At 35.2% G+C, this 11,230-nt stretch overlaps 2 protein-coding genes across 2 annotated transcripts; both read left to right on the forward strand.

The window, feature by feature from the left end:
- Positions 1–1,746: 1,746 nt before the first annotated feature.
- Positions 1,747–7,808, forward strand: LOC129408238 (MAM and LDL-receptor class A domain-containing protein 1-like). The gene is made up of 9 exons (XM_055151350.1): positions 1,747–1,874; positions 2,372–2,533; positions 3,186–3,420; positions 4,120–4,279; positions 5,384–5,498; positions 5,749–5,866; positions 6,125–6,221; positions 6,303–6,372; positions 6,462–7,808. The coding sequence occupies exons 2-9, from the start codon at positions 2,384–2,386 to the stop codon at positions 6,492–6,494; spliced, it is 978 nt and encodes a 325-aa protein (XP_055007325.1). The 5' UTR covers positions 1,747–1,874; positions 2,372–2,383; the 3' UTR covers positions 6,495–7,808.
- Positions 7,809–8,709: 901 nt separating this feature from the next.
- On the forward strand, positions 8,710–11,090 carry LOC110164143 (peptidyl-prolyl cis-trans isomerase Fkbp12-like). The gene is made up of 4 exons (XM_020929174.2): positions 8,710–8,835; positions 8,909–8,956; positions 9,754–9,866; positions 10,374–11,090. The coding sequence occupies exons 1-4, from the start codon at positions 8,799–8,801 to the stop codon at positions 10,500–10,502; spliced, it is 327 nt and encodes a 108-aa protein (XP_020784833.1). The 5' UTR covers positions 8,710–8,798; the 3' UTR covers positions 10,503–11,090.
- The last annotated feature ends 140 nt before the right edge of the window (positions 11,091–11,230 follow it).

Consider the following 11,230-nt stretch of genomic DNA (forward strand, 5'->3'; position numbering starts at 1 on the left):
CTTAAAAAAAAGTATAAAAGTATACATGTTTTAATGATATTTATGCCAATATTGTCCTACACAAACACTATTAAGTATGTAAAATATATTTCAAAGAACATTTTAGATTCAAATATGATTCAATTTCATCTTTATTTGAAATCTGAACTCATTCCAAGTACTTGGCAAGTTCTTGTGTATCCCCAAGGGTCCCCATACCTCTGGTTGGGAAACTCTGGTTGCTTTAAAATATATGTATAAAAATAAAAATAAAATATATGTGTACAAATATATTTATCAGTTGCAGAGGGCTCAAATAACCACTTTTGTTTACAGGGAAATACCTTTATTTGAGGACATCCTCTGCCAGTCAGAAAGGGAGTAAGGCCCTGCTCAAATCGATGGCACTGCCCCCTGCGGGTGAAGAGGGACACTGTTTCAGCTTCTGGTACCACATGTTTGGGCCAACTGTGGGCTCTTTGAGGATGTTCTTACAATTTACAGACGTTTTTGAGAAATTATTGGTAAAGCATCCTATCTTCTTTTTCATTACATTGGATGTGCCTACAAATTCTGAAATGACAAAAAAAAAATAACTTTTTTCTGTGTTTCCACTACACCAGCACATCTCTCTTGCAAAGTTTTGTTAAATTGCATTTATTTTGCTCTTTTAGCAATACCAATAACCATTATGATAAACAATTTTAATGTGTGAGTGGTATAATATAATATTACCCATTGCCATTTGTATTTTGCAATTTCTCTTCATGAACTTCTTGCCAAATGCACAGACTGGCACTTTTTAATGTGGATCAACTTCCCTTTTTAACTCTCTCTGTGATTTTATAATTTCATAATTGTGAAATCCTCATTGCTCAAAACTCACATCCTCATTGTGAAGAGTGAATCGGTTTCCTGTGCTTCCTGTAGATGTGGGAGAAGTCAGGTAACCATGGTGACCAGTGGTTGCAGATGCAAAACCATGTGACCGCGAGGATGAGCCGTCAATTAATTTTGGAGGCGACTGTTGGAGGAGAGGCAGGAGATATTGTCATAGATGATATCTCCCTCACAGCTGGGCCATGTCCTGTCTCTGGTAAAGGAGGTTTTCATTGGAAAGCACTTTTTATACATTTTAACACAGTTAAAGTGCATATGACAAGTTAGACTACTAATTTTACTAAAACATAGTTATAATAATTATACTTAACATCTCTTTATAAATTTGTATTCTTTAATTTTGGTGAAGTTTACTTATGTAGACATAATTCTTTAACTGTTACCTACCACCATCAACGAGGGCCAAAACTTGCTCAATATTTCTGATTAGACTAATACAAATAAAAAGTCTGTACATTTTGCTGATGACATAGAGCTATTTCATTTTATAACACAGCACTATTTTCTTTATTTTTGCATGTCTTTTCAATATTTTCTTCCCATCCATTTGAATCTCTCTAAAACTTGCTAGAAACATCTAAGTTGTGTGTTTACATGCAGTTCTGCATCTACAAACATAAAATTCATTGTATTCTTGTATTGTTTTGTCAGGCTACTGTTCCTGGAGTTATTTACAATGTGCCTTCTGAACAGATCCCTATTTTTAAACATACAAACAAATCACAAAATTTGATTTATACTTGACAAATGATTTCAGAAAGACAATAATTTCTGTGTTGTAGATGTGTGTGACTTTGAGCAGGACAGTTGTGGTTGGAGTCAGGACAGTACTGATGAAATGAAGTGGGTCAGACAATTTGGCTACTCCCAATACTCAGGACCCCACACCGACCACACGACCAACACCCCCTTTGGAATGTACTACTTTCTCTCCTCCACACAGAATGATGTAACACAACCATCCGCTGCTATGTCTTCACCTCTGTATCAACCTGGTGAGAACTGTTTCAATTTGTAACACATAACATATTTAGATCGCCATATTACCTTTTATTGTTTTGAAAATGCTATATTTGCTGATAACAATATATTCAAATGTATTTAATTTGTTTTGCTTTTAACACTGAGTCCCCCCTCACTTTGCTCCCCCTTAAAAGTGCCATCACCACACAGTCAATTCACACTACATCAGATTTGTGAAGTTGTAGGACACAGCAGCGTGTAGGACATAGAACATTTTATGGGTTTCAGGCGTAAACACTCCTTCCTGATTTGAAGGGTTTGGTGTGCCTGTGGTACAAATTCAAATAAATATAAAATAAATAGTTTGAATAGGGGAAAGTCCTCACAAAATCCTCAAATCAGGAAGGAATCCTTTTGCCTGAATTGATTTACTACCTATACTTACTTATTACAAGTACTTACCTGTACTTGTATTTTGCAGTTTTTCTCTTTTGTTGTGTTCTTCACAGATGTAGGCTCTTGTGTGCAGCTCTGGTACTACATGTATGGAAATAATGCGGGGACTCTGAATATTTACCAGAGAAGTGCAGATGAGGCTAAAGAGATGCTTGTACTTTCCCTCAGTGGAGCTCAATTTCCACTGTGGAGACCTGCCCAGGCCGCGCTGCTGCCTCGATCCCAGCCCTACAGGGTGAGTCTGCAGAAGAGCACCTCTGACTGGACACAATTCAGAGCACAGAATATACAGAAATGCCTCTGCAGCAGCAAATAAGTTGTGTTCATGTGACATTATAACATTATTATTAATATAATCTTTAAAGTTGAACTTCAGGGCAAATCAGAATTTTATGGTAAAATTTTCTGTCAAGTTGCAGTTTTGATGATCTTGTTTATGGTTACGGTAATATCTCTGTAATCACTGAATATCCACCTAAAACAAAACTGGCACAAAGTTCAATGTCTTTTCTCTCAGTATAAATTTCACAAAAGTGAAATTATTTTCTCAAAGGCCAATATTGCCAATATTCATCTATAAAGGTGTTATATATAGTAGTTAAGAGTTATATAGGCCCTTGTCAATCATCTGATATTATGATATAATCAAATTGTAGAACATGAACGCAACCTAGAGGGCTGGGAATCAGAGTCCCTACTTGAAATAATACACTTGACATGATGTTAACAATAGCCAAAAAGTTATTAGACTATATATAGACTGACCCAGCAGACTAAGTAATAATCACATAAAAACATGCACTTAAAAAGATGTATTTTAGTACCATTAGTATTAATGTTACTCTAAATACAACAAATTTTTCATTGATATTGCTGTTGCCTTGCAGATTGTGGTGGAGGGGGTGCTGTCTGGCCCTTCTGAGGAGGGGGGCATAGCGTTTGATGATGTGCATTTGACAGAGGCTCACTGCTCTCCTCCGGGACACTGTGACTTTGAGACCAATCTGTGCAGCTGGATTAACATGGGGCAGATTGACCAGGCAGACTGGCTCAGGGGCACAGGGGCAGGGGTGGAATCAACCACCAGACCTCCCGTAGATCACACCACCAATTCTTCTAGTGGTCAGTAAATGTATTACAAAGTTATGCTCAATAGTGGCCTTTTTAAGTGCTGAAACTGTTAAATTAACTATTTAAATAGGCCTCATAGTTGACTTCTTTAGTAATCATAATTATCTGGACTATATAGTCTCTAAAACACATTTTCATAGCAAAGAGTGGCATTACTAAATCATAATGTCAAAAATGATTAAACAATTTCAGTAATCATCAATAATTTACTATATTTGTAAATATTCTCAATCGACCATTGCCATAATACAACTTTATCTGGTTAAACATATTTTATAACCCAAAAATCTCAGAGTACAACAAAAATTATAATAATTGTTTAGCCTTACTGTGCACTTAAATAACCAAATATCACCTCAAAAATATATTACGTGACATAAGGGTTAAAATAACTATAGCTGAAATAGAAATAAATCAGATAAATAATGAATAAATTAGGTTTCACCAATGCCTAAAGAAGCAAAAAATAATAGCAAAGATTGTTGTTTGCAATGTGCACAATGTGAGAGTAGACTAGACATTATCAAATCACAAACAACACACAATCGATGTAAACTAAGAGATAACACATCTTCACCCTTAACACTATTTATACTGCTAATTTATTTATTCTTGCATATAGTACTTCATGTTGATTTAGAGTCTTGCATGTTACTGTTAAAATACTGATCAAATGCTGTGCTCTTTTAGGTTATTACATCTATGTGGACAGCTCTGTGGGGCAGTGGGGAGACCAGTCCTTTCTCATTGGTGAGGTTTTCCAGCCATCCAACAGAGGGCACTGCATTACTTTCTGGTACCACATGTATGGAGAGCATGTTGGGACACTCAGACTCCACATTAATGACAGGTAAATTTTGGACTTGGGGACATTTAAGCATTTGGCATAATTCAGGAGTCTTTTAAACTTCTTTGCACACGGTAGCGTTTATAGTTCTTATTGTAAAACATAAATGTGCATAACAAAACTTTTCTGGAGGAAGGAGTTGCTTATCTCCATTGCCTTTTTTTTGTTGCACAGTATGACATTAAACTCATCTTTTTCCATGGAGGCAAGCACGTGACTTCACCAGGCCAAGTCACAAGTCATAATGAGAATATCTTTGAAAATACTTCACCACTGTGAATGATAATACCTTTTGCCAAGGTATTTTTGAGCAATAAAAACTCCTGATGGCTACATTCCATGTCATGTACTAGGCAAGGATTATAATCTGCATGGAGATGTATATGGTGTACCCTCCCCAGAAAAGTTACATTGTGCACTTTTAAAATAATAATTGTATCTGGCTGCAATTAGACTTTTTAGTCATAAGACTATTAGGATAGGTAAACAGCAAAAGCTGGTTTCTTTATTACCATGGTGTTTCTGATTACTCACATCAAATTTTGTTGTTTACATATCATTTTACGTAATCAAGTAATCATCAAGTAATTTTGAATGTCTAGAAGTCAGATAACTATCAGATTTTGGTAGATGTAGTTAAATATGTATGAAGTTGTATGGACTTGTTTACTGTATGCTTGCCTTGACTTGTGTACCAGAGGACAGCATTTTGAAAGGGAGACTGCAAGGTTATGGAAACGTTTGCAACTCCATGCTTTTTTGATGCATTAAAACTATATATAACTATATAAGTTATAACTAACCTGTCCAGCAGAATTACAAGCTTTTCCTATTCTTTACAAATACATGTAGTCTTGACCCAACCTCTGTGAGATAGGTGGATTAGTCAATTACAAAAGCAGATTTAAAAAAAAAAAAGGACTGAAAGAGGCAGAGGCAACTCAGACCAGTGTAGTTTTGCTGTGACATTAACAACGCATTAGTATGCTAACACACACTTCCTGATTAACAAACAATTTATAATTTGAGGGGGAAAAAAGCTCAAATACACGGGGGAGGAAAAATCCAGTACAGGGCCTTTAATGTCCATTGTTAATGTTTTCGTAGGAGAACATATGAGGCTGGGAATGTGGAGGGCATGTTGAAGTGGGAAGAAAGTGGAAACAAGGGAAAACAATGGAAAGAAGCCAGTGTGACCATTAAACATAATGAGCCATTCTGGGTAAGTAAACATTGAAAAAAATCATGTTAGAATAATAGTGGATACATTCAGTACGTCATAACTTCATTTAGTTGGTTGTGCTTGGTTGTCAAAGAGCCCTGGTTAGTATGTGGAGGTAGATTTATGTGTTGAGCAGCAGGGAACTGTAGCAGTAGCAGATTTTCCACTAGAAGTCATTGTAATATCCCTGTTGATCACATATCATTTTCTTCCCCTCAAAAAACATGTAATTTATTGAACTTTTTTGTAGTTTGTGTTTGTCTATCTAAAAGGACAAAACCCAGTGGGACACGTTGCCCTTGACGACATCAGTATTGTCCCTTTTTCTTGTTACTCAGAACCTCCGATCGACCCAGATGCCAAGCATGGTAACAACTAGTTTATTGACACTTTGCAGTTGATGTGATAAACATTTCCTGAGTTAACTGACAGCTCTGCTCTCTGAAACTCTGTTGCTTAAATTAGACTTTAATCTGAAATTTGTTTTAACACAATCTAACCATAAAGATCTGACTTAGATTGAACTACAACAGGTGAGCTGTACTGTTAAAGAAGTCCCTCTCAAATAGATTATAAGAGAAATTTCCTTACACTGCTAGTATTCAAAATTATTGTTTTCTTTACAGATGCGTTAACCATTGGCCTTGGAGTTAGTTTCACGATGCTGGCTGTTATAATCATCTCTGTTGTTCTTTTCATTTTCAGCCGGAAAAGATGTTACAAGTAAATCACTGCTACAATACAAAACCATATCTTAATTCATATCCCATACATTTCAATAAATTGTCATGTCTTCATTTATAGGGAAAATGACTTAATGAATTCTGAGCTTTTAGATCATATTTCAGCTATTGATCTTTCTGACTGTAACAGTGTAAGTTAAGATGACTACTGCAAACAAAAATACATAATGTTATTATTGTACAATAATGTTTCATTTTAAATGCATGTGTCTCTTTTTAGGTGCCACTGGATGCAAACACATCTAATGCTTAGAAAATATTCAAATGTATATGATATTTATAAGATATTACCTGATATTTACATTTATATAACCAATTATGCCAATAAATAAATAAATAATAGAAAGGATTATTGGGCAAAAATAAGTTTGAAATGTGTTTTATTCATTTTGTTCACACATAGATTAAACATGGTAAAACCAGCATGGCTTGGCTTCACACGGTGCTTAGCTGTTTTTGTAGATGCAGACAGCAGTGACACCACAGTCGATGTTTTGGAGCGACTCTCCGGGCGGTTGTGGAACTGGCTCTAATCATGAGATCATCCATTATGCTCATCCACTGTGCTGAACAACTCCTCAGATACTAAACAATGATGTCAGATAGATATTTTACCACATTTTATAAATAATGCAATACAGTGCGGCCTAAGAGGATGCTTCTTCCTTTCATTATACTGGATTTTGCCTGGACAGCATCACATTTTTCAGTTATTAGTTTTTCATTTTCTAATTGGAGACAGTCATTCTCTTTTTGTAAATGATAAATTTTAGATTTGTGAGTGTGTCTTTTTCTTTTATGATATTTTCTGTAATTTCTTTGGCCGACCTGGCCCTGTTATATTCTCAAATAACACCTTTATGCTATCATTTGCTAACAAAATCAACGTAAAAAACATCTAGTTGGCAGATACATTTTGATAAAACCTTAAATAATAATAACAATTTAATATAAAAATTCAAATCAGTTGTGTTTGTACAGCCTCGTATGCGTGAATGCAGCTTGACAATGGGCATCTTTCCAAAAGGGGGACCCTTGGATATTTTGCACGAGTTTATTTGAACATTCATGTTTCTTCCATCAGTCCTTCAGATATAATTTAGATTTCCTCATGTTGGTCTAACCATTAAACTGATTTTGTGCATTATTATGTTAAATGAACTTTAATTTATAAATCAGATCTTATGTCCAGACAGTTTGTCTTTTACTTACTCTATCTACCTCCGCCTAAATTATGCAAGTCTATTGTTTTACATTTTATACTGAAATTATATAAATCAAAAAGTCATAGGATGTGAAAAAGATGTGAAAATATATAGAAGGTTGAATTTGGTTATATCATGCCATGTTTAAAAGCTCAAAATTGTGTATATAAAGAAAATATTAAAATATAATGTTTATTCTAAACAGCCTGCAGTAGTCCAAAGTGATTCCTCACTTAACTTATACATTCTGAGCATCTTCATTTCAAGAGCTTTCCACAACTCAGAGACCAGTGTAGTTTTGCCATGGCATTAACAACTAATTAGTATGCTAACACACACTTACTGATTAACAGACAATTTGCAATTCGAGAAAAAAAAAAAAAAAAAAAAGCTCAAATACATGGGAAAAAACACGGTACAGGGCCTTTAATGTACATCGTTAATGTTTTGGAAGAATACATGTGAAAAAGTATTTAAAAAGTAACATATAAAAAGTGTAGTATATTCATTGTAATATCTTGAAGTATTACAGCACTCTGCTCTCCTCTGCTGGTCATTCAGTGGTTTTGAATAGAAACAGACACACTCTTATCTATTTACAGTCTATTTACAATTTACAAGTAGGTGATAAAGATGATATTTGAGCTGTTTTTTGCTGGCTGCTGCTCGGGGTCAGTGTTGAGTTGGTCTCCGTGGTTTTGTTTCATGTAAGTCTTGTTAAACAGAGATGTTATAATTTTTGGTGTACTACTACAAAATAAAAAGAAGAACTCTGTGTAAACGTAATATTATGTCTTGCCAAATTTTACATCCACAAATGTAAAAATCAGAAATGTCCCCCTAATTTTGCTTGTTTTAAAAACGAACTCAGATTATATATAAAAGCTCTGAAACATATGAATGGACCTAAACCTCAAACTGTGTATTCCTACCTTTATGAACTCAGGCTGAATGAACTCTATTTCCCTTGCTATTATCCTTTTCTATTCCTAAATGCACTTTTTTTTGTATTGTATTGTTTCTACATAATATGTTGTGTTTATGTTCCCTCATCCCAACATGTAACTGCTGACGACACACAGCCATGTTTGTTATATCAAGTTTATGCACCCAGTTGTATGTAATAAAAAAATAATAATAAAATAATAATAATAAAAAAAAAGGTTTTGGTTCATTTACATTTATAAAAACACATTTAAAAAGACAAATCAATCACAGCTGTGCTAAGCGTACGTCGGATGTTACGCGCCGCTAGTTCCGGTGTGGAGGTAGTAATACCGGAAGTGTGTGGGCACAGCACGCACCAGCAGCAGCAGCAGCAGAAACAGCAGCGCTCAGACGTCTATTGAAAAATGGGAGTGCACAGAGAAGTCTTGAAACCTGGTGACGGTAAATGGTGTTTTATTCATACGTTTTACAAATATAGCATTGTGTTTGACATGTGATTACATTTTTATTCCAGAGAGGTCGTACCCGCAGCGTGGACAGAAGGTTGTCGTGCACTACATCGGTGGGTAGAGCCGACATAAAACGGCCTTTTATGGCGCATGGCTAGGCGTACACACAAAAGAACCATCCAGTCCACCGCTCACACCGCTCATCAACCATTTAAACACATTTACTACTAGATTTTCAATAATACGACGTGGGATTACGATAAACCATTCATTCTTTTTCAACCATTTGTTTTCATAACCACTTTTGGGGCGTAGTTTGTTTCAATGCTAGTGCTACATCTGTGCTGCTGTGCGCTGCCGCTTCTAAAAATACCGCTGTTGTTAGGAGTTTGGAAATTATACAATTGTTAAGTCCCTGAAAGATAGAAATACACTTTATAGATTAAGAATACGCCTCTTCTCTAACTTGGAAACTTGGAATGAGGAGGGTGTTCCTGTAAGGGCATTTGGCCCATTAGAAGATAGTAGGGTAAATTATTATTATTATTTAGCCTGTATTTTTGGTTATTGGGCTTTTTGCATTTGAATTCTATTGGATGCTTTTTCTTGTGAACCTATTTTCTTCATTTTATGCCACTACAATTTTCAGATAAATCATTAAAAAAATGTTTAGCCCAAATCAAAAGTCTAATTTGTATGATTTTTTTATTGTTATTATTATTCAGTTTGTGTGTGTGTGTGTGTGTGTGTGTGTTAAGTGTGTGTGTGTAAGTGTAAGTTAAGTGTGTGTGTGTGTAAGTTAAGTGTGTGTGTGTAAGTAATTTATATATTTTTTGTGAATTGATTTGTGACACTACATTCATCTGAAACTGTCAGTTCTGCAATAATGTGTCTAAATGTGGATTTGTAGGCACTTTGACAACTGGGGAGAAGTTCGACTCATCCAGGGATCGCGGGAAGCCGTTTGTGTTCACCATTGGACATGGAGAAGTGATCAAAGGCTGGGATGAGGGCGTCGCTCAGGTCAGTCCATACTCTGCATTGTGTTAGGCCTATCTTATTCTGAAAATATAGTTTTGTCTGGAATATTGGAAAACAATAAGTTACAGATCTCACAGTCGAGATGTTATTATTAACAATAAATTAGTTATTACTGATTTTTACCACCTCATTGATATAATACTGGATCTTCTGACGTAACGGCAAACTAAATCCATTCCACTCATCAATTTGTCAGATTTGTCTAAACTCGGCATATTAATACCTATTAATTCAATGCCTTTCTACATACTTGCGAATTTGTTTGATACCTGTTCATCTTCGTGTTTTATCCCAACTTAATTTCAACTTCCAAATGTATCTGTTTGTAATTAGGCATGTCTGTTTATTTGTAGAGTGAAATTAGTTCAGTGAAAAGTCAAAGTGCTTTATAAAATGAGTTTGTAAAATGGATGATATTTGTTGGTCTACAGTGGAATCAACAAAGTGGCTTTCTCATTATTCTGGCATTATTACTGTTTTCTTCCTCAGATGTCTGTCGGGGAGGTGTCCAAGCTGACCTGCACCCCAGACTACGCCTATGGAGCTCGGGGATACCCACCAGTCATCCCCCCCAATGCCATACTGGTCTTTGAGGTGGAACTCATCAACTGCTATTAACATTTTCAATACCCCATAGCTGCTCATTCCATCCACTTCTTTGGCACCAGTTTAATTAATATTGTGTTGTAATTGTTATTTCCATCACAATCAAGTATTCCACAATTGTAACGAAATTTGAATCTCCCCAATGCTTTAGAAATGTGGTAGTTGAGTTGACATCATGAATTTATTAGACTCTCAGTGATGTTTTTGCAACTTACTATTTTGTCATTTTTGTTGCCAGTACATCTGAAATATTGTGGAAAAGATCATTTATTTTAACTTTTCTATTCAAAATGAAATGTTCTCTAGATTCAGTACACACTTTTAAACGCCATCCATGTGTTTATTTGAATAATGCCATGCCTGAAACTGTAAAATCTCAATTTGTGTGTTTGACTTTGTGCTTACTGAATCATTCTTGAAGTTTGACTACTGAAACATGTTTCTTTTCCACAATATTTAATTTTAAAAACATGTGCCTGTAGTAGATTCCTTGCTATCCTTTATTTTGTCTTACCTCCTTTTGCATTATCCCCCACTCCTTTTTGCCATTTAATCTTAATATGTGGGTATTGCACTTCTTGATTAAAACATTGGATACGACCATGTCTTTTTCCTTGTATAAAGTGTGAATATTTGTTTAATTAAAATATTTTAGGTTTTATTTTTCTTGCCTTTTGCAGTAAAAAGAAAAAGGGCAAAACACTGAATATACACATGATCATGCTATAGATGTGTGTTTA

The sequence above is a fragment of the Boleophthalmus pectinirostris genome, unplaced genomic scaffold, assembly GCF_026225935.1.
Source record: "Boleophthalmus pectinirostris isolate CB_2022bp ecotype Guang Dong unplaced genomic scaffold, ASM2622593v1 HiC_scaffold_16, whole genome shotgun sequence".
Classification (NCBI taxonomy): domain Eukaryota; kingdom Metazoa; phylum Chordata; class Actinopteri; order Gobiiformes; family Gobiidae; genus Boleophthalmus; species Boleophthalmus pectinirostris.

Bases quoted from the DNA above. Each gene is read 5' to 3' on its own strand.
- LOC129408238 (XM_055151350.1), top strand. From the start codon at position 2,384: ATGTATGGAAATAATGCGGGGACTCTGAATATTTACCAGAGAAGTGCA. The intron at 6,222-6,302 runs GTAAATCACTGC...CTTCATTTATAG, and splicing joins AGCCGGAAAAGATGTTACAA to GGAAAATGACTTAATGAATT. The intron at 6,373-6,461 runs GTAAGTTAAGAT...GTCTCTTTTTAG, and splicing joins ATCTTTCTGACTGTAACAGT to GTGCCACTGGATGCAAACAC.
- LOC110164143 (XM_020929174.2), top strand. From the start codon at position 8,799: ATGGGAGTGCACAGAGAAGTCTTGAAACCTGGTGACG. The intron at 8,957-9,753 runs GTGGGTAGAGCC...GTGGATTTGTAG, and splicing joins GGTTGTCGTGCACTACATCG to GCACTTTGACAACTGGGGAG. The intron at 9,867-10,373 runs GTCAGTCCATAC...TTTCTTCCTCAG, and splicing joins GGGATGAGGGCGTCGCTCAG to ATGTCTGTCGGGGAGGTGTC.